Below are 24,017 nucleotides of genomic sequence, written 5' to 3' on the forward strand. Positions count from 1 at the left end.
TAGAAGAGAACAGAGAGTTAATACTTGTATAGTCCATAGAACACAAACAAATTTAGCAGGGTAAATGCTGCTGAGGCAGGGCATTGTCTAAAAGGTAATCTCTATCCTTATTAAAAATATTATTGAAGACAATAATAAAAATTCCTAAAAAAAATTTTTTTTTAAAAAGGTAAAGGTCAAAGCTTTTCTAGTATGAAGAATATAGTAAAATCACTCTATAAAGTCAAGAGCAGAGGGCATGAATCTTTCAGTTATTACTACTGATTATTACATAATACACTGTTAACAATAAATAAGCATTAATTATGTGGTATTTAGACTTAAAAAATTATGTTCACATATAAAATAATCTAATTAAATAACCTAGTTATAGGCACTATAGTTCCTACTTTAAAGTTAGGAAAATTGAGGTTCACCAAGGTTAAGTGACTTTATTTACCAAGATAACTCAATTAGTAAGTAGAAAAGCTGGGACTGGAACCCAGTAATTCTAACTCTAAACTTCCCTCTTTTCTCTACACCACTTTTAAAGACAGATTCTAAAGCATATATGTATTAATGAAGCATAGATTCAGAGGTCTGACTCTCCACAGACAGTGTTCCTCATTCTCACCGTTCTATCATCTGGGAAACAGGAAAAATAAAGACAGTGGTTCTATCTTTCCCAAAAGGTTTGGATATAGGCAGAAACCTGAACTGGGACCTATCTAACCAGAGATAGATAGGGTGCTAACACAGGGTCAGAATAATGATCTAAAGTCCCAGATTCTTGCCAATAACTAAATCTGAAAATAATTGTTTTTTCTCACTGAAGCAGGTAGAATTGTATAGTTAAGACAATGAGATATGAAATTTGGAATGCCAAGGAAAAATTTTTTCAAATCATCTTGGATTAAAGAGGAATCTACAAGGCTGTTTGAAAAATCACTGCAGCCTTCTACTTTGAAAATATTTTCTTCCTGTTCATTGTTCTTAAAGTCCTCATGTGGTCAGAAATCTAAAAAATTCTGGTATCTGTACCTGCAAACTTCTGCTATATAATTTCTATTTAACTCTCACAGTCCTATATTTATGGTAGATGGCTATCAACCAGTATGTAACTATTTAAGCCATAACAAATATACAAACTTAAGACAAAGTAGGATTGCAAACAGAATGCAAAAATACTAAAAACGAGCTATCAATTTAGCAACCAAAGATTATTTCTACATTCCAACCAAACCTTCAAAATATTTATTTTCCCTTCTGCATTTCACTTGTACAGTTGTCTTATTAGAATAAATAAAAACACAAACTTTTTTTTGACAACAGTGTGTCTTACACTTTTCTGGAAGTAATTTATCTGCTACTAATTATACAAAATATATAGTTAAAATAAGAAATAACATAAGAAGTCTCTGAGCTTTTCATAGGATGTATATACTTAAACTCAGGCAGTTCTGCTTCCAAGAATATCTCTCAGATCTGATCTTTAAAATAAGTTTTAATTTTTAATACTGGGTGAAAACATAATCCTAAGAAGCTGAATGATTAATACTTGGTTTCCTAACTATAATAGGTCAGGAGAACAAATTTTAAGAGGAAATAGGCTTCTAATAGCAAGTGTATATACAGCAATAAGAAATGACAACCAACAGTACGGCAAGGGCAAAAAGCTATTTGAGTTTCAGGCAGTTAAAGAACTCACTTATATGTAGGGTAAAACTCCACTGCTGGGGAAAAATTAATTGTGACCATTGCTACTTTACTAATGGAAAAACAAAGCCTCTTGTCCAATTATAGTTAGTTATTTCGTGAGTAAGAGCTATATGATGCAGATTTTTATATCGTCTAAATGAAATATAAGGGGCCACCTGATGACCTTGAGACCTACTGTGGTTACATGAGTAAGGGATAGTGGTTAAAGGTCACTTACGGCATGGCATGGATTTTTTTTTTATACAATTAAGGTTTAATGTGGACACACTACTATAGAAATTACAATAGACACTGAATTCAAAGTATGATTGTTTTATCACGTTTACTTATGTTATTTCTTAAATCCTGTGACATTTAATCCTTCCTAAACCTAAACATGAAAATACAATTTAAAAATTTCAGCCTCTATTACTTGAAATAAGTACATAAAGCTGCTCTAAGTGGTTATTTATATAAAAGTAAATAATCTGGGATTTCAAAATTTGTAGACACTGATAGGCATATGCAGAATAGATAAACAAGATTATACTGTATAGCACAGGGAAATATATACAAGACCTTGTGGTAGCTCACAGCGAAAAAAAATGTGACAATGAATATATATATGTTCATGTATAACTGAAAAATTGTGCTCTACACTGGAATTTGATACAATATTTTAAAATGATTATAACTCAGTAAAAAGTGTTAAAGTACATAATCTGTTAAAAGTAACAAACAGGTAATGTCAAAAGAGTAGAGTTTCATTTTCATGTACAGATCGTACTGTTGCTAGATAGAACTGACAGTCTGTCAAGTACAGACCCATTATCTACTGGTTTTCTTACACCACCGTCTACACTTTACACCCAGTCCATCTCCTGCTAGTCCAAGTAGAAGGAAATAACTAAACCAGTAATCATAGATTTCCTTATAAATGAAATCACAAACAACCCGAATGCTTATCTGAAGAACTAAATAATTTTATATATTAAATAATCAAGAAAACAGAAAGTAATCTTAAAATTACTTCAATAACAGGTAGAGATTCATCAACTTACTTTTCATCCTAGTCCTTATTCTTGTGGCGTGTTCAATCCATTCCTGAGGGGTTTTGTGATATCCCGAGCCTGAGGTAAATATATACATACATATATATATATAACAAGCTATCAGTTCACACAGTTTGAAAATATATACTATACCCCAGTGTTCTAAGGTAAATTCATCAGAAAAGCAAAACAAAGTTGGGGAGAAAAGACACAAAAGGCAGTAATAGTTCAAAACTAAAAGATACTGTCAAAGGATCACATCAGTGAGAATGAACCACTTCCCACAGCAAAAGAGGCAGCAAATAAATACATAATCTCCGAAGAGACAAAACTACGTGCAAGTCCTTTGCTATGATCTCTGAGAATGACTGTGTTCATTAACACTTGAACTTCATTAACACTTCAGTGTAAATTAAGAAAAAAGCTAACCATTTACTTTCATAAATAAGTTATTTTCAGTAAAATAGCCCTGAACACATTTCCACATCACAGAGTAATTATCACCTATAGTACCAATTTGTGGTGGATTAAAAGGCAAAGAGGGCAGAATGACTTAAAATCCTATTTAAATTTTTGTTGGCAGAAAAAGATTGGGTTAGAATTGCTTAAATGATAAAAGAATAGACAACCAACCACTTACTAAGCACTAATGGTTGCTTATCAAAAGCTGTGTAGTTTCGACCTGAAACAGAAAACAGAGATTAAGTCATAGAATATTTGGAAATTAAAAAAAATGAAGAAGTTGCATAGACATTTTGCTTGTTTACTATGGATACCATATCCAAAAACAAACAAAAATCAAAACTTTCTTTTATTAGTCCCAAACATATACAATATGTATGTATTTTCCCTTTCCTAAACTTCAAAATGTTCAGGAATCAGATAATAAGAAGCCAGCTTTAAGATCAACATCATCAAAATAATGGCTAAAAGTACTGAATATTTACCAGGTACCGAGTACAATTTTATTAATTCTCACACTTTATGTGGTGGATACTGTTATTCCTATTTTACAAATATGGAAACTGAAATTGTTAATTTGTTCAAGATTACATATCTAAAGGTAGTATGACAGAGAATATAAATGCAGGCAGTTCATATATAACAGTATATACTATATAAGCAAATTTGTGAACACTGCAAAGTAGTTATGAAGTGAAAGATTCTACTTCATGTTTGGGATGGTATCTAAGTACAACTGTAAAATGATACAGTGGGATAATAAAAAAATGATATTACAATTGTAACAGGGTACATTTCCAAATCTGCCCTAAAGAAATTTACTTCTACCCTCTAATTCAAGTATCAGTATAACTTTATGTTCAACTTTATTTTTCTCTGACTACAAATGCAATATATGCTAGCTGTACAGAAATGCACCATTTTAAAAATGCATAACTTAAAAATTCATTAGTATCTATTAAGTGCCTACTATGTGCAAAACATTGTAGGAAAACCATGGTGAATAAGTCAGATAGATGTAGATACCAGATTTGTATTCAGTCTAACAAGGTACTTATCTAAAAAGTAGACATTATATTGTCTTTCATTGATTCTGAAGAAGTAATTTTTAAAAAACACCTCTGATTTAGGGCTGCATCTTATAATCAACAATATGTCACACTTTAACTGCATTTTCTTTCTTTCTCAGTGATATGTAAAAGCAGTGGCATCTTAGATTCAAGGAAATATATACTGATCACCTAACTGTATATAAATAACTCATTTTCCATAACTGAAATGTATTCCACTGCAAGAGTATAGCATAATTAATACAGGGAGACAAATTTCAGAGCTTCCAAAGACCAAAGATTTAGAAAAATAAAGGGCAAATATATTAAGATGATTCAAAAGTCATTTTCCACAAATGACTTATTTCTGTTTCAGTTGCTTTTGTTTTGTCTCAGTTTAAACTCCAAACCCAGAACCTACTAAAGACTAAAACAACAGATACATATATACACACATATAAAGTAGAATTCAATGAGCACAGCGATTATGAAACAGATTTCCAAAGACTTTTTCTTTAAATACAGTCTCATATTTTAAAAATATTGATGTGGAAGGAAAAAAAGTCTTGAAGATTTTACATTCAAGGGTATTTCTGGTTGATCAATAATTAATTTGAGTTCTGGGAATTGATTAAAAAATGGGAAAAGAAAACAGAATAATTTCTGCTTAACCTAAGAAATACGTATCAATTGTAGGTTATCTGCAAAATACAGAAAAAAGGTAAAAGAAAAATGTCAACAATGATTCTACCAACCCGATTATATTACTTTCCAATCTTTTTTGTGCATTACATTTTCTTTGAAAATGAAAATTTTCAAAGCTGTAAGCAAGGCTGTAAAACTTTTATATACCCACCACCTAACTTACCATTAACTTTTTACTATACCTGATTTATCACTTATTTATTCATCCTTCCAGACTTTTGCAACATTTGCAATGGTTGAAATCATACCATCAAGGCTCAAACTAATACCTTAATTAAACTAAAACAATCAACAAATTTATATTGCAAGCAAGGACATTCAACGCATCATAGAAAGCAGTTTTTTTGTTTTTTCAATTCAAATTCAAGTTTGGGCACAGAGATGATTAACTCAAGAAGGAAAGTCAAGATGCAAGATGAATTTCTTTTTTTAGAACTCACTCTACCTTTATTTCAACATTTTACGTTAAATTGCAAAAGAGGATCTTCAAAAACAAGAACAGCATTTCACCACACCCACAACAGACAGACTTTTAAGGATGTAAATTATGGTTTTACTTACTTTGTGATGACTGCCAAAGTGATTCTGGATATTGACTTGATGATCTAATGGTTTGGTCTAAAAATGAAAAAGAAATATAGTACACTATAGAGCTTATTTAACTTTTTAAGTGCACATTTTACCAAAGAACAATGAGTAATCAAAAGAGCAAAAAATATTCACACAAACCCTAGGGAATTCAACACTTGGACATGTAATTTATTTAAAAAAATAGTTTCTAAAGGGTCATGTTATATCTAAAAATTTAATTATCTATCTTTTCTTTTTAAAGAAAAAAATAAAAGAAGCCATAGAACATTGCATGACGTAAAGGAGATAATGAAACCTTTGAGTTGAGGAAAATTCTTAAAGTTTATAATAATGGATCTTCTTGAAATCATTACTATCCATTTCGCCTCAAAATTTTCTTGCAACTGGTCAATACACTATGTATTTTAGTCTTCCCTTCTTCAAACTTTTTCTTCATTTAAAAGTGGAATTTGTAACAAAATCTGTTTAAAAGTGACCAGACTGCTATCTTGGAGGCAAAAGCATTTGACACATCCAGGAGGTGGCTAAGTATTTTTGTTAGTGCGCTCCTTTTACTAAAAAAGTTTTGAGCATCAATCTCCAAAACATATTTCTAACATTACATACATGAATCACTAAAATATTAACTAATATGTATTACTGTAAAACAAACAAAAATAGATATTCTAAATGGATGAAATAAAAAATAAATATACATGAAACTCTAATATTTTCTTCCTTCACTGTGATGTATCTTCTTGTACCTCTTCGGTTATAACTGGCCCAGAAGATAGTCTGAAAAATTAGTATTCTTATTCTGATGCCTCACCTCTTTGTTCTTTAGCTAGAGTCTTCTCTTGCATGGTGTCTGTGTGCTTCAATAAGAACTTACCAGAACTCTAAAGGGATCACAGAGCCTGGGATTTATGTATTTCAAAGGGTAGCAATGGTACCAATGGCATCAAACTACTGGCCACAAGAATGGCTTAATCAGTCTCTAATTTTTAGAGCTTTATGAAGCACATACGAAAACTAATAACAGGACTTAATTTGAGTGTTTACTATGTGCCAGGTACTTTCTAAGTAATTTAACCTTACAATAAGCCAGGTGAGAAAACTGAGGAGCATAAAAGTTAAGCAATTGCCTGAGGGCACAAACCTAGTAGTGGAGGAGTGAAACCTAGGGATTCTGGCTCCAGAGAACGTGTTCTTAACCACTATGCTAGGATGTTGCATGTCTCCTTTGGATTTCTGTATCAAGGAAGAACAGGGAATGAATATACGTATGTATATGCGTGACTGGGACATTGTGCTGTACACCAGAAATTGACACTTTGTAACTGTACTTTAAAAAAAAAAAAGAAAGAATGGGGGAAAATGAGGAAGGGTGGGAAATATACAGAATACCACATGCCCATAAACTAGCTTCTGAGCTTATTTTTAAAGTGGAATGATTAAGTAAAACGTAGGATTATAGAAATTCTCAAAAGGAGGTGAGTGAAAAATGGAGACTTAATCTTCCATGGGACTATTAAAACATAAAATTACTCATTATTTACGAAGTTTACAAATTTGATCAGCACCCTCATAAGCCTCAAGTTGGTGTTTTTTCTCTTCAGTCAGTTCTTTCCTTAAATAAATTTCAATATAAATTTACATGGATAATCAGAAACTGTTGTTGCTAATTTGGTGTGAATTTGAGCAATCCAGAGACAAAAGTAGTAATCTAAGTATATTAAAACTTCCTTTCAAAAAAGAAGAACAATCTCAAATAAACAATCTAACCCACCAGCTAAAAGAACTAGAAAAAGAAAAGCAAAAAAAAAAACAAAAACAAAAACTTCCTAAAGCTAACTAACACTCCTGACAGTGTGTAGTGAGTCAATGCCAGTGTGATATCAGTTTTTTTTGTTCAGATGCCAAATTTTTTTTTCATTGAGTTATAGTCAGTTTACAATGTTGTATCAATTTCTGGTGTACAGCACAATTCTTCAGTCATACGTATATTCATTTTCATATTCTTTTTCACTGTGAGCTACTACAAGATACTGAATATATTTTCCTGTGCTATACAGTATAAACTTACCTATTTTATATATACCTGTCAGTATATCTCAAACTCCCAGTTTAACCCACAAATCCCCCTCCCCACTGGGAACCACAAGTCTGTATTCTATGTCTGTGAGTCTGTTGTGAATCAGTTCCTCTATAAAATTTTTTTAAAAAACTACAAATAATTCTTGAGAACAAAAATCTTATGTTCTAGAAATATCAAAGCAAAATAAAAGTGATTTATTTGTTTAGACATTACATGACATTGTACTACCAATTAAATGTATATATGAAATAAGTAATTTTAATAAATATTAAAAAGTTAAACTTTTAAAAAACTCTTTAAAAATTAGTTTTAATAAATACTTTAAAGTATTTTTTTAAAAAAATAAGTTCACATAAATTCTTTATATTTTAACTAAAAATACAGCTCCTAAGATAAAAGTCATATGTACATAAAGCAATGTTACCTTCAGACTCAACAGAATCCCTGGATCTGACTTTAATAGTAGAAACATCACTGTCAGAGCTGTCTTGATCGTTTTCTTCAGTTTCTCCTAAAAAGAAGTAAAAATACACGAGTATAGTTTGTATTCCAAGGCTCTACAGATCTGGATTAAAAAACAAAAACAAGTAATTCAACCTTAAAATGAAGCCTTTTAAAATATCAGGTGTATAACTGCCACTTATTATGTTTACTATTCTGAGTCACAAAGTTGTAGATAAGCTAAAAACATTTTATGTTCTCTGGGGTATATAATTATGCCCCAAATATTCAGAGTAATATCAGCAAGATTACACTCTGAGGCTTTAATGTAGAGGCAAAGAGTAAACAAATGAGCATTAAATAGAAGGAAAGTTTTACTCCGTGGGGAGGAGAAGCACATATGGTATAGTATGCCCACACCCACACACAAACATTTCAGTATGCAGGTAACAATCTCAGATTATGCAAAGTTTGAAAATGGACTAAGTTTTACTGTAGTATTCAAACACAGCCTGGTTATAAGAATTTGAAAAACTGATCATTTTAATATCATAATCAAAGGCCAGCATATGCCAGAAACTGAAAATATTAGCTTTGCTTAAATTAACTCAACAGGGCAAAAGTTGCTTAAAATGCACATAAGGGCGATTATCACTCATTGTATCCTAATTTATCTATCCATTCAAGAGTTCAGATAAATGTGAATTCTTTTTTCCCCTGAAGAAAAGGACACTATTTTCTGTTCTCTCTTAAGTACCTATCAAAATTGCTTCTAATGCTAACAACAACAAAAAAGATTTAGAATATATTGCACGATATTTTAAAAGAAAATACCTTCTTCAGAGAAATTCACCTTCTCTTGGACACTGGTGGCTTCTAGAAGACAAAAGCATACATGTTGTATATAACATCAAAAGCTAAAGCTCAGGAATAAATAAGAGCATCCATTTGGGGGGGTGGTAATTAGGTTTACTGTTAATTTACTTTCTTTTTTCAGAGGAGGTACCGGGGATTGAACCCAGGACCTCATGGATGCTAAGCCTGTGCTTTACCACTTTGAGCTATACCTTCCCCACTAAGAGCATCCATTTTAAAAAGTGAACATAACATCACACCATTTAAACTTTTTTTTCTGTTAAATCATTAAAAAAAGAATCTATTTTTTCCTTTACATTATTTCAGGAATTAAGTCTACTACAAACTAGAATCAGAAAGAGTTTAATTTTCCTTCACCCAGAGGTCTATTTGTACTATAAAATATAGAAAACATGAAACTGTTGATAAGCAAATTCACAGTATTCTCACTCTCCTATTTGCTAGATGCCCTGCACTCCATTCAAAGGCCAACCATACAAGTAGAACCGAAAATCCAGTTCTTCAATGCACTGGTGTATCTAAAGGTAAGAAAGAAATTCTCCTACTTTCAGCAGGTCCACATAGACTATTTCTCATCCAGAGAATTTGGACAAAGATACATAAGCAAAACCTGTCAAACTTAAAATGCACTATTTTTACATGGGCTATTCTGAATTTTTTTTTAATAAAGGAAGATATACCCAAATGCAGTTATTGCATAATTGGGCTAAAATACTGCTGAGCAATATGTGAGGAGAAGTAGCATGAACCAGACTCCTTCCACAAAGCTGAAAAGTTTCTTTTGCTTCCAGCATTTTCCTCTCTTAATTTTAACGCCTATTTGCTTTTAACCCCTCTTTGCTTTTGCCTGTATTGTAAAAGGCAACTGTCAACACACTATATGGTGAATTTAGAAATATTTTTTTCAAATCAGTTTAGTTAGATTGGTATAATACTAGTCAAACTCCTCTTACTCAATAGTAGCAAGTGCAAAACAGCATTTGCCAACATTTTTGCCACAGAAAAAAAAACCCTGAGAAAATTATTAGTAGCACTGTTACTCTTTCCTTAGAAAGACTGACCTTTCATCTTTTTTTCAAGCAGAAAAATGGAAAGTCAAACTTGTCTTAGTGTTATTTCCTTAAAATTTATAAATACTTCCATTCATATAAAAAGGTATTGTTCCCTTTTTGAAGTTTTATTTTCTAAGCGCATAACTATTATATGAGTACTTTTTTGTACAGCAGTTTTGCTTTATTCACTTATACAGCTATTCACATAGCATACAAACAAGAGATATTTTCTTAAGAATCAATGGTTCATGTCATTTCAGCTTATCAATGATTTCCTTCATGGATCATGCCCCTTTGGTTTATATCTAAAAAGGCATCATCATATCCAAGGTCGCCTAGGTTTTCTCCTGTTATCTTCTAGGAGTTTTATAATTTTGTGTTTACATCTAGGTCTGTGATCTATGTTGAGTTAATTTTTGCAAAAGGTGGAAGGTCTGTATTTAGACTCTTCTTTTTTTTTTTTTTTTTTTTTTGCAAGTGGATGTCCAGTTGTAGCAGTACCATTTGTTGAAGACTCTGTCCCATTGTATTGCTTTTGTTCCTTTGTCAGAGATCAGTTGACTATACGTGGGGTCTACTTAGGGGCTTTTTATTCTAGTCCAATGACCTCCTTATCTTTTCTTTTGCCAATACCATACTGCCTCAATTACTGTAGTTTTAGGTTTAGTTTAGCTTGAAGTTGAGTCCTGTCCTTCTACTTTGTTCTTCAATATTGTATTAGCTCTTCTGAGTCTTTTATTTCTCCATATAAACTTTAGGACCAATTTACCAATACCCATGAATTAACTTGCTGGGATTTTGATTGGGATTGCATTGGGAAGAAATGATATCTTGACAATATTAAGTCCTCCTATCCATAAACATGGAATATCTCCCCACTTACTTAGTAGTTCTTTGACTTCATCTTATCATCTTATCAAGTTTTGTAGTTTTATTCATATAAATCTACATATCTCAAGGCCCATCCACATTGCCACAAATGAGTAGTATTTCATTGTATACATCTACCATATCTTCTTTATCCATTCATCTGTTGATGAGCACTTAGGTTGCTTCCATATATTGGCTATTGTAAATAGTGCTGCTATGAACATCAGGATGCACGTATCTTTTTGACTTAGAGTTCTCATCTTGTCTGGATATATGCCCAGGAGTGGAATTACTGGATCATATGGTAACTCTATTTTTAGTTTTTTAAGGAACCTCTGTATTGTTTTCCATAGTGGCTGCACCAATTTACATTCTCATCAACACTGTAAGAGGGTTCCCTTTTCTCAACACCCTCTCCAGCATTTATTATTTGTAGACTTTTTGATGATGGCCATTCTGACCCATATGAGGTGATACCTCATTGTAGTTTTGATGCATTTCTCTAATAATTAGCAATGTTGAGCATCTTTTATGTGACTAGTGGCCATCTGTATGTCTTCTTTGGAGACAGGTCTTTTTAGGTCTTCTGTCCATTTTTTGATTGGGTTTTTCTTTTGACATTGAATTGTGTGAGCTGTTTATTTTTGGAAATTAATGGTCTCTCAATTCTGTTCCACTGATCTACATATCTATTTTTCTGCCAGTATCATGCTGTTTCTATTACTATGTCTTTGTAGTCTAGTTTACAATCAGGGAGTGTGATACCTCCAGCTTTGTCCTTTTTCTCAGGATTGCTTTGGCTATTTGCAGTCTTTTGTAGTTCCACGTAAGTTTTAAAATTGTTTATTCTATTTCTATGAAAATTTGTCCTGGAGATTTTGATAGGGATTGCACTGAATCTATAGATTACTTTCAGTAATAAGTACATTTTGACAATGTTAATTCTTCCAGTCTGTGAGTCTTTCCATTTCTTTCTTTCTTCAATTCAAAAATGTCTTATAGTTTTCAGTGCACACATCTTTTACCTCCTGGATTCAATCTATTTCTAGGTATTTTTATTATTTATGTTGTAATTATAAGAGTTGTTGCTTTCTTAATTTCTCTCTCTGCTAGCTCACTGTTAGCATATAGAAATGCTACAGATTTTTGTATATTGATTTTGTACCCTGCAACTTTACTGTATTCATTTATTATTTCTAGCATTTTTGATGAAGTCTCTAGGATTTTCTATATATAAAATAATATCTAAAAATAGTGAGTTTATTTCTCCCTTTCCAATTTGGATGGCTTTTATTTCTTTTTATTACCCAACTGCTCTGGCTATGACTTCCAATACTATGTTCAGTAAAAGTGGCAAGAACGGGCATCCTTGCCTTGTTCCTCTTCTTAGAGGGATAGCTTTCAAATTTTCAATATGAAGTATGATGCTAGATGTGGGTTTATCATATATGGGTTTTATTACATTGAAGTACGTCCCTACAATACACACTTAATTGAGTTATTATAAATAGGTGTTGAGCCTTGTCAAATGCTTTTCTGCATCTATTAAGATGATTATATGGCTTTTATCCTTCATTTTGCTAAGGCAGTGTATCAATCACACTGATTGATTTGTAAATATGGAATCATCCTTGCATGGACTAAATCTCAATTATGGCATATGATTTTTTTGATGTATTGTTGAATTTGGTTTGCTAATATTTTGCATCTATGTTCTTCAGATATACTGGCCTGTAATTTTCTTTTGCTGTGCTGTCATTGTCTGGTTTTGGTATCACGGTGATATTGGCTTCTTATTTAAAATGAGTTAGGAAGTATTCCCTTCTCTTCAGTTTTATGGCATAGTTTGAAGATAGGTATTAAATCTATTTTGAACGTTTGGTAGAATTCAGTTGTGAAACCATCCTATCCTGGACTATTTTTTTGTGGGGAGGGGAGCTTTTTGATTACTGTTTCAATCTCTGTACAAGTGATTAGTCTATTTAGATTTTCTATTTCTTACTGATTCAATCTTGGAAGGTTGTATGATTTTAAGAATTTGTCCATTTTTTCTAGGTTGTCCAGTTTGTTGGTATACAGCTGTTCATAATATTCTCATATAATCCTTTGAATTTCTGTGGTATCTCTTATTACTCCTCATTTGTTTCTATTTATCAAGGCCCCCTCTTGTTTTCTCTCAGTGAGTCTAGCTAATAGTTTGTCAGTTTATCTTTTCAAGGAACTAGCTCTTAGTTTCATTGATCTTTTCTACTGTCTTTTTAGTCTCTATTTCATGTATTTCTGCTCTGATTTTTATTTTTTCCTTAATTCTACTAACTTTGGGCTTCAATTGTTCCTTTTCTAGTTACTTTAGGTGTAAGATTAGATTGAGATTATTCTTGTTTCTTGAAGTAAGCCTTATTGTTATAAACTTCCCTCTTAGTAATGCTTTAATGGCTTTCCATAGATCTTGGTATGTTGTATTTTCATTTTTGTTTTTCTCACGTAATTTTTAATTTCTCCTTTAATTTCTTTATCGACCCAGTCATTGTTCAACAGCATGTTGTTCAGTCTCCACAATTTGTGGTTTTTCTAGTTTTCTTCTAGGAGTTGATTTCTAGTTTCAGCCCATTGTGATCAGAGAATATGAATCACATGATTTCAATCTTCTTAAATTTACCAGGACTTGTTTTGTGTTCCAACATATAGTCTATCCTTGAGAAAGTTTCATGTGTGTGTGAGAAGAATGCATATTCTGCTGCATTTGGACAGATACTCTTTAGAAATCAAATCCATCTTAATGTTTCATTTAAGGCCAGTGTTTCCCTGTTGACTTTCTGTCTGGATATATTTATTGATGTTAAAGTGGGGTGTTAAAGTCCTCTACTATTATTATGTTGCTGTCAACTTCTCCCTTTAGGTCTGTTAATAATTGCTTTATATTTTGGTGCTCCTATTTTAGATGCATATATATTAATCACTATTATGTCTCCTTGATAAATTGTCCCCTTTATCATTATATGCTGATCCATTTTTGTCTCTTCTTATCTTCTTTGGCTTGAAGTCTGTTTTTTTCTGACATGCGTATGGCTACTCCAGTTTTTTTTTGGCTATTTGCTTGGCATATCATCTTCCACTCCATCACTTTTAGCCTATATTTGTCTTTGCAGCTGAGATCTGTCTCCTAGAGACAACCTGGAGCTGTTTTTTCAATTCATCCAACCACTCTGTGCCTTTTGATAGGTGAATGCAATCCATTTATACTTAGGGTGATTACTGATAAGGACTTAGTATTGCCATTTTATCTACTGTTTTCTGGTTGGTCTATATCTCCATTGTTTCTTTCTTGTGTTTATGTCTACCATTTTGGTTTGGTGGTTTTCTACGATATTTTTCTGTATCCTCTTTTGTTATGTCTTGTGTCTTTGCTCTGTGTTTATGCTGTGTTTACCCTATGGTATGTAGAAACATCTCAGTTAAAATAGTCCTTTTTCTACTGATAGTATCTTACCCTTATTTACCTATACAAGTTGTCCTTTTCCTCTTCTCCTTTTATGTTGTTTTCTTAAATTACCCCTCTTTATGTTGTGAGTTTGGTATCCAAGTGAGATAGCTATATTTATGGTTTTTTTTCTCCTTTTAACCTTTATGCTATAATAGAGTGTCTAAAAACCTATTTTGATAGAGAGTTGTAATTTTCTGGTTCTATTTCTCACCTTGCTCAAAGTTCTGTATATTGTGGCCATTTTGTTTCTGGTTGAAGAGCTCCTTTCAACATCTCCTTTAAGGCAGATCTAATGGGGATGGACTCCCTCAGCTTCTGTTTGTTTGGGAAAGTCTATTTGTCCTTTATATATGAATGACAACTTTGCTGAATAGAGTATTATTGGATGACAATTTTTATCTTTCAGTATTTTCACAGCATCATTCTATTCCCTTGTGGCCTCTAGGGTTTCTGCTGAGAAATCTACTAATAGCCTAATGGGGGTTCCTTTGTAGGTCACCATCCTTTTTTCCCTGGCTGCCTTTCAAATGCTGTCATTGACTTCTGAAAAATTATTCTCTTAGAGGAGGTCTTTTTGCATAGAGGTAAATAGGTATTATTCTCTTAGCTTCATGGGTTTGTATACCCAGTTCCTTCCTCAGTTTGGGAAGTTCTCAGCTACTTCTTTAAATAATCTCTCTGTTCTCTTCTACCTCTATTCTCCTTCCGAGATACCCATTATCCTAATGCTGCCTTTCCAAAAAGAGTTGGACAGCTCTCACAGGATTTCCTCATTTTAAAAATATATTATTTCACTTCCCTCTTCTACTTGTATTATTTCTAGATTTATATCTTAGAGCTCACTAATTCTGTATGTGGCTTGCTCTATTTCTAATACTTTCTAATGTGTTTTTAATTTTACTGCATTCTTCAGCTCAAAAATTTGTCTCTTTTTTAGAATTTCAACACCTCTCGTAAAGTATTCCTTCTGTTCATAAATTTTATTCTTGAGCTCATTAAACTAAGTTTTATTGTATCTCACTGCCTGTTGTCATGATGGCTGTTTTTGAATTCTCTATCAGTCAAATTATGATATTTTGTGCTTTAAGTTTCATTTCCAGAGAACTATCATTTTCTTTTTTGTGGTTCTTCATGTTGTTTGATGAAGAACTGTTCCTCTGCCAGAACATCTGATATTAAATGATAGGTCAGAAGTTAAATTTCTTTCTTTTGTTTTCCAGGGATAGCACTATCATACAAGTTTTTAGTTTTTCCTACCTGAGCTGCCCCTCGTTATATTTGAGAGTGGCACTTTCCATGCTCCACCTTCTCTGTAAGAGGTGTGGCTCTGTGCCTTTGTTGTTGCTTTCTCACCAGCAGCACCACTGCTGCCTTGTTTCTGCCAGAGCCACTGTCATCCACTCTTTTCTTTGCATCTGAGATCCCCTGAGACACAGGCTCCACCATGAGGGCAGGAAACCAGGGGTGGCAGGGGCACCTCCATAGCTGTTGGGATGGGGTCCAAGGCCCCACTGCCACTGCTGCCAAGTTACCTGTGACCACAGATGCCAGTGTGATTAGGTGGCTAGAGTCACATGTGCAGCCTTTCCTTATGTTAGTGGGCTTTCTGAAGGTATGGGCTCTGCTGCCCCCCTCAGAGGGCCTGAATTCCAGGTCCCATCTTCCCTATTCCTCTGGTTCCACTTCTTCTAAGTGCCACAGTCCATCCACGTTTAGATGTATGTGTGGAATTCACTAGCGTCCTGTTGTGTTGGGCAGAGGCACCTCTGTTGAGGTGTGGATGGTTCACTGGTTGTAGCATGAAGGGGAAAGACAAAGTTAGATGTTTCACTCTGTCGCATTTTAGATGGTATTTTTTAGTTTTTTCTTATAAGTCTTTGTCTGGTTTTGGTATTAGCATAATGCTGGCCTAATGGAATGAGTTAGGAATTTTCTCTGCTTCTATCATCCAAGAGGTTGCAGAGACTCAGTATTTCTTCCTTAAATGTTTGACAGAATTCACTAATAAACTCAACTGGGCCTGGTGCTTTCTGTTTTTGAAGGTTATTATTGATTCCATTTACTCAAGAAATATATACCAATTTAGACTGTCCATTCTTCTTGCATAATTTTGGCAAATTATGCCTTTTAAGGAAATCAGTTCATTTCATCTAGGTTATTAAATTTGTAGGCATAGAGTTGTTCATAATATTCTTGTATTATCCTTTCAATTTCCATGGGATCTATAGTGTCCTCTCCTTTAATTTCTGATAATATTAGAGTCCTATCTTTTTTTTCTTAGTTTTTTTCCCCCTAGTTAGTATACTGTTCAACTTTGAAGGATAATTTTGCAAGGTACAGAATTCAAGGTTGGTGGTTTTTCCTTTGAACATTTTAAATACTTCACTCCAATCTCTTCTTGCTTACATGGTTTCTGAGATGTTGGATGTAATTCTTATCTTTGTTCCTTTACAGGTCATGTGTTTTCTTCCCTTCGCTTCTTTTGGGATTTTTTTTTCTTTACCTTTGATTCTAAGTGTGTGTGTGTGTGTGTGTGTGTGTGTGTGTGTGTGTGTGTGTGTGTTTGGCTTGGAGTGGGTTGGGCAGTCATTTATCTTGTTTGTGTTCTGTGAGGTTCCTGGATCTGAGGTTTGTTGTTTGACATTAATTTGGGAAATTCTTAGTCATTATTGTGTCAAATCATTTCTTCTGTTCCTCTCTTCTCCTTCTGTTATTCACATTATCTGTACATTACACCTTTCATAGTTGTTGCAGTCTAGGACATTCTGTATTATTCAGTTGTTCTCTTTGCTTTTTGGTTTTCAAGGATTTCATTTTTTAAATTGAGATACAATTGATATTTAACATTGTGTAAGATGTACAAAGTGTTGATTGTTACATTTCTATACTGCAATATGATTATCATGCAGCATTAACACACTTACCACACCACATAATTATCCTCTAGAAATTCTTCCCTTAGCTGTATCCAGTCCAATAAGGCCATCAAAGGCATTCATTTGTTACAGTGTTTTTTTATCTGTAGCATTTCTTTTTGACTCTTTCTTAGGATTTCCATCTCTCTGCTTACATTGTTCATCTGTTCTTGCATGTGGTCTACTTTATCCTTTAGAGCCCTTAGATATTAATTATAGTTGTTTTAAATTCCTGGTCTGATAATTCTAACATCCCTGCCAAGTCTGGTTGATGTTTGCTCTATCTTTTCAAATTGTGTTCTTTCATTTTAGCATGTCTTGTAATTTTTTCTTCATAGCTGGACATGAAGTATTGGGTAAAAAGAACTGCTGTAAATAGGCCTTTAGTAATGTGGTGAGGTACTGGGGGAGGGAAAGCATTCTATAGTTCTAGGTCTCGGTGTTTTAGTAAGCCTGTGCCTCTGCACTGTAAACTTCATAATAGTTCTTCCTTTTTTTTTTTTCCCCCTTTCCCCTTTAGGTGGGACAGGACATCCAGAGTGGTCTGGAGTTAGGTATTTCCCCTCCCTCAGGTCAGTTAGGCTTTGATAGTAATATAGTAGATTAAGATTTAGTTAACCAGATTTCCCTGGGGGCTTGACTTGTTAAGAAGAACAGGGTGCTCTGACATAGTTCAGAATGGGGAAAGCTCTCCCTTGCAAAGGTATGAGGGGATTTTTTGTTGATATTTGTTATGGGAGCCTGGTTGAGATTCTGGAGGTAAATCTCACAATATAGTGGGGACCTCTCTTTGACTGGGTCCCCCTGTAATTTTGAACTCTCAGACTTGTCCACACTGAGTCTCCAGCAATCCCTCAGTTGCAGCTCAGGTTTTCTTACCCAGAATGACTTCCTGCAGAGGTTCCTGCTTGTGAGTCTCTGCTCCAGTAAGCCATGACTCCCTATATTTGCCTGTCTTTCCAATCTTGGGGGCAGTGATTTGACCTGTGGCCTTTTAATGATCTAAGAAGAGTTGTTGATTTTTCAGCTGTCAGTTTTTTACTTGTTACTAGGTAGAAGTGGCAATTTCCAAGCTCCTTATACATGAATCAAAAATCTCCTTCAATAATTTTTTGAATAAATGAATGAATGATGAAGAAAAGGCTCATAAGTGAGCTCTTCCTAAAATGAGAGGCTCCAACAACACCTAAGTGTAAGTCATGTAATACAGTAGCTTTGCTTAAGTTACATTTACATTAGAGCATTACGTTGTATATAATTTAAAAATTATTTGGTGTAGCAAAATTTCTTTAAGGCTGAACCGATTTTTGAATCTGTATTAATGGAAAGAAAGTATGTTGAAGATTTACACTCATTCACTGAGCTATCAGAAAAAATAAATAGTACAGAAATCCCTCCCTTTTTCATCCTGATAAATTTATTTCCATATACTTTTGAAATTCCAGGTCAACTTGTCTAAAGTCAATTAGTTAATAATCAATGCTTCACATACCAGGTTGCCTAAAATTCAATTTTTTTCTATTTATGTTTATTATTGGATTTAAGAATTATTTTATAACCACATTATATAAGGGAGCTCCCCATTTACTTTTAATACTTCTAATATGTTATTATCATATTTGAAGTATTGAATAAATCATGGATTTAATCTATTTTTGAACACTTCTAAGACTTTTAATCTAGTGTCGAAAGATCCTTTCTTTAGAATTCCCTGTTCCTAACAATAAATATTTATCAGCAGTATCTAAAACATAAACAATAATTTGCCAGGCAAGGCTACCCTGATAATACCACTAAAAACAAAAAATAGTACTATTTTGTGCCTCATAATCCAGTAATATTTTATGAATTAGATAGCTTAAATAATAACACATCCTATATATTTGACAAGTAATCATCATAATAGGCTTTCATCTTGGCTATATATACATTTTTAAACATGGTTCTCACACTAGTAAGTGAATCTCTAGAAACCCAAGCCTACGGATTTAGAATGTCATTCTAAATAAGATCCCTCAAAGAGCCACAGCTGACGTGAGAGTGTTGTCTCTAATGTAAGGGAGTTTCTCACACTGCACAGACTCTAAAGGTCAAAGAACGACATTCCACTATAAGACAAACTGTAGTATTAGCAAATCTTCTTCCCCATTTTGTCTGCTATTCATCCTTCAAAACTCAATTCATATGCCATCTCCATAAAACCTTCCTGACCTCTTCCAGAGAGTAGGGTACTTCTCTAGACTACCGTGTACATATACCACTATGTTAACAAGTAACAATTTTCTTCTTCTTATCCCAAGCTGCAAAGAATGTACACATAAATATTTAAATGCAATCTGATGATGAATCACTAACAGCTAATGACTACAGAAGTTTTAATTTCATTTCCCTCTTTTAGTATTCAGCTTCCTTTATTTTAAATTTCTTGGCTGCTACATGTAAAAGGTTAAAGCATTTTTAAAAAATATTTTTTAAAAAAGGTAATTACTCTTCCCTATACTCATGCAGAAACTGTTAGAAATTACAGTCCTATTTGGAGCAATAATACCCTTTAACCAAAAAGAGTCATTTTAAGAAATTATAAAAGCTGTGGCTTTAAGACCAATGACAATAATTAAATGTGCTATTAAAGGAGGTGTCACTTTTCCAACAACTTCAACCAATTAGGAAAAGGTTCTTTAGGAAGTCCTAGGTCTTCACGTTTGTTATAAAATTAGATCACATACAATCATCTCTTCTGGTGAAGACTATCCACTAAATGTATCACTTTCTGTTCACTTTCTTTTGCCTGGTCACAGTTTTTAAGAAAAACACGAAGTTCAAGATATATTTCTACTACAGACTTTCCTATTCCTAGAGACTCACAGAATGTACTGCTGTGAGAATTGAAGGGTACTCAAGGAAATTTAAACTGTGTTTACTTGTGTTGTGACTGGGGTCAAAGATATGAAGATTCAGACCTGAGACTATCATGCTTTCTCAAAGAGGATGCTACACAGAATACAGGAGTCATTGTATCTCCTGTCTTTTTGTGTTGTCAGTAAAACCTAGTGTGGAGTGTTACACTAAACTATGTCCAGGCAAGTATGTAACTCTCTGAATTTGCTCTTAGAACAAACAAATGAAAATTTAGGTGATTTCCCGTCTTTATTTCTGCCATTGCTATAAATCAGTGGTTGGTAAACTTTCCCCATCAAGAGCCAAATAGTAAATATTTTAGACTTTTCAAGCCATGTAAGGTCTGTCACACATATATATGTATATATTTATTTCACAAAATGTAGAAATCTTTTCCTAGCTCATAGGCTATACAAAAAACAGGACTGCCAGTCAGATTTTATTCAGAGGCTGGAGTTTGTGGACCCCTGCTACAGTTACCTTTAAGAACAGTAACTTTTAAGACTATTCAGTATCAATCATGCTTTGGAGAACAGAAAGTGGAGCAGCAAGAAAAAGAGAATAAAGAATAGTCTGGAGATATCACTAGTGTTCAAGCTCCGTGAATAGCCATTTCATATACTCCAAGATGCACTAGCATTACTATTAAAAAAGGAAAGAAAAAAGTCAGGTATCATTCTCTATATTAAGTTCACAAAAATTTCCTTTAAACTGGAAAGCACTTTTTTAAAAGTTAGTGTTTTTTATCAAGTACTTATAGGAATGATTTCTAAATTTGGCATAGAAAGTACATAAGAGTGCTCGATTATCTCAGCTCCAAGTTCTCTTCCAATTAAGACCGACTTTTTTTTTAAACAAATACCCTTTCTAAAAAAAATTTTTTTTTGTCTTTTGCTTCTTTTTTAGGGGAGAGGTAATTAGACTTATTATTTATTTACCAATGGAGGTACTGGGAATTGAGCCCTCGGGCATGCTAAGCAATCACTCTACCATTGAGCTATACAGACCCTCCCCCAAGACTCTGTGACTTAAAAAAATTTTTTTTTAATGTTTTTAAACAGAGCATTTGAGAAACTCTGCTAGGTAAAAGTATACATGGTAAGTCATACACTGCAAGGACCATTTTCAGTACCCAGACACTATAAATTCTGAAGTCTCTAAAAAAAAAAAAAAAAAAATCAGCCTGAGCTTAAGCGAAAGACAAATTTAAAACAAGTTGCAACTATTTATAAAGAAAAATGATGCTTCCCTCCTTTTGACTCATCTCAAAATTTAGGAAAGAATTGTAACTTAAGACTAAGTCCAACCACAATCAATGTAGGTTCACTTAAAGCCACAGATCTTGGTACTTACACCAAGGCAAACACTAAAAAGACTATAAACCACTTCAACAAATATGGCAAAGGACTTACTATGAAAAAAATCTCAAATTCAATGTCTCAACCAAGAAAAAAACCTTAATTGGTAAGTTGGTATCTCTCTTTTCTCAATAGTGTGAATTTAACAAATACTAATAAAAGCTAAAATGAATCGGCTATTACATTTTCTTACATGTACTTAAACAATAATATAACAAAAGACAATTTCAGAAAGAATAAAAACCAAGGCTATCAGTAAAGGCCATGGTCATAAGGACACTGTTCCTCAAGCTGAGAGAATGAACAAATATTCTCAAGCCAGTGACCAAAAGAATATACTTCTGTATTCTACTGATAATTAGAACCCTCAAAGAGAACCTATAAGAATTAGAGATAAACAAACCTAATTCACTCATTTTAGTATTTCCATTTGTTTTGTATGTCGAATCTGCAAGAGAGATAGCAAGAAAATGATTAGGGCTTAAAAGGAAATGCATCATATGGTTCTTTACCACAGGTTCGTCAGCAAAACCTTAACAGATTTTTATCGTTTATAACACTTAATAGGATAGTCATCTAGCAAAAAAAAAAAAAAAACCTAATTCTTTTTTAAAGAGAATGAGTGAGGAATAGAAACCTCATGTAAAGATAAGCTTCCTTTTTAATTCTTGTGAAAAAGCATCCATATGGGTCAATAAACTCTAAAACAGAAGTAGAAGTAGGCTGCTTAGAATGACATTACTCATTTCCTTTCATAGTCATGAAATCAACTAAAGGGCAATATACTCTTTTAAAGTTTTAGTCAAAAAGAAATGTAATTCCAGCAGGGAAAGTTTATAGTCCTGAGCCACAAAGTCTCAGTCTTGAATTTTTTATTTGCATTATACTGAGAATAAAAGTCCCTAACCCTAATTTAAAACCATTATGCTAACAAAAAGAATCACAGCAACATGTAAGAAACACTCTCTTAAAAAAAAAAAAAAAAAGAGGAAGTCCTTCATACACTTATGTGGAAAGATGTCTCAATGTATTTTAAGTAAAAATAAAAACAAAGAATAAGAAAGCATAGGAAAAAGTATTTACTGGGCTAAAATAAAATTTGGGTTAATAAAAGGGAGGAAAAAATCATTTATACATGAATTTCCTTTTATCTCCATAAAATATCTCTGGAAAAATAAGAAACTGACAACATTGGTTGCCTCTGATGAGGAGACTGGGTGGGTAATGGACAGAGGAGGCTGGGAGACTTTTCATTGAATATTTACAGAAATGTTTGAATTTTGAACCATATGAATACATGTAGTACCCCACTTAAAAATAAAATTACTAGTATAAAAAAGTTAAACCAACAGACAAAACAATTTCTTACCAGATCGTGAGCCTCTTAGAGGGGGTCTACACAGGCTGATTACAGGATCTTCACTCACCACTAACAGGAAAAGAAAACATTTTAAAAAATACAAAATGGCAAACATACTAGATTTATTATACAATCATCTATTTATTCAGCAAAGTTTTTTTCTGAGCTTCCCATCATGCTAAGTATGGGAATACAATAGTGAACTAGGGACAAGTTTCCTGCCATAAAAAATTTATGAACTTGATGGAAAAATGTGCAGTTTTTCTCACCATACCATATTTGTATAAAAGGAAAGGAATATCAAATAAAACTCTTCTAAATTTCTCAAATAAGAACCAAAATATGTACTGTAGCACCAACTCAATTATCCATTCCATTTGTGGCATACTCATGTCATTATTTTAATTTGAGGGTTGACTTCCTAAGAGTTAATACACTCCCTCCAGTTATTTAACCTTGTGTGTGTTCAGGAAGTGCAAGTTCTAATTTTTTAAAAAATGTTAATGTTAGCCAGGAGACTGTCTAAGGTTCAATGGCATAGGTTTAATGGGAAAGTCAATCACATTAAATAAAATGTTAATGCAAGCCTAGAAATCCAAGCTGTGCTTTCTCAAAGAGCCTCACATAACATAATATAAAACCCAATCTACATCTAAATTTGGATTATATTATGTCTTGTTTCATTTGTCTCTGTAAAAAAGCATTATGTTTGGCTCCATATGAGAAGCGCAAAAATCACATTCTGAACTGGCTATTACTGACCCCCTCCCTTACACTGGCTGCCTATGTTTGTTTTAAAAATACTTATTGAGCATGTTTTTATACATCTTAAAGACAGAGATCTAGAACAGCAATTAAACTGATTTTGTGCAGCTTAAAAAGGCAGAACTAAGATCAAGAGAAAGTTATAGCAAAGTAGCTTTTAGTTCAATAGTAAAAACAAAAACAACCAATTAGTGTTGTCTCCAAAACAGAACAGTGATGGAGTGATTCCCACATCACTGCAGATGATCAACAATGTGTGAATGGATGTTAACAGAAGGACACCTACATTGATAGAAGCTCTGAGTAGATGACTTCCCTAAATCTTCCAGCTCTAAGATTCTATGAAATACATCAGTTGTCAGCATTTTATGCGTCAGGTACCTAG

At 33.2% G+C, this 24,017-nt stretch overlaps 1 protein-coding gene across 7 annotated transcripts in view; it reads right to left on the minus strand.

Moving 5' to 3' along the window:
• TOR1AIP1 (torsin 1A interacting protein 1) overlaps positions 1 to 24,017 on the minus strand; it is a 36,513-nt gene that overhangs the window by 6,961 nt on the left and 5,535 nt on the right. For 3 of the 7 annotated variants that reach the window (XM_032463621.1, XM_032463618.1, XM_032463622.1), the window contains 7 exons: positions 22,877 to 22,936; positions 21,911 to 21,955; positions 8,889 to 8,930; positions 8,038 to 8,124; positions 5,507 to 5,563; positions 3,370 to 3,411; positions 2,739 to 2,807 (listed from right to left, as the gene is read on the minus strand). In XM_032463621.1, the coding sequence (XP_032319512.1) occupies positions 2,739 to 2,807; positions 3,370 to 3,411; positions 5,507 to 5,563; positions 8,038 to 8,124; positions 8,889 to 8,930; positions 21,911 to 21,955; positions 22,877 to 22,936 (402 nt within the window). The remainder of the gene's footprint in view (positions 1 to 2,738; positions 2,808 to 3,369; positions 3,412 to 5,506; positions 5,564 to 8,037; positions 8,125 to 8,888; positions 8,931 to 21,910; positions 21,956 to 22,876; positions 22,937 to 24,017) is intronic. The other 4 variants (XM_032463619.1, XM_032463625.1, XM_032463624.1 and 1 more) reach the window with 2 other exon arrangements.

Source organism: Camelus ferus, chromosome 21 (genome assembly GCF_009834535.1).
Source record: "Camelus ferus isolate YT-003-E chromosome 21, BCGSAC_Cfer_1.0, whole genome shotgun sequence".
Lineage (NCBI taxonomy): Eukaryota > Metazoa > Chordata > Mammalia > Artiodactyla > Camelidae > Camelus > Camelus ferus.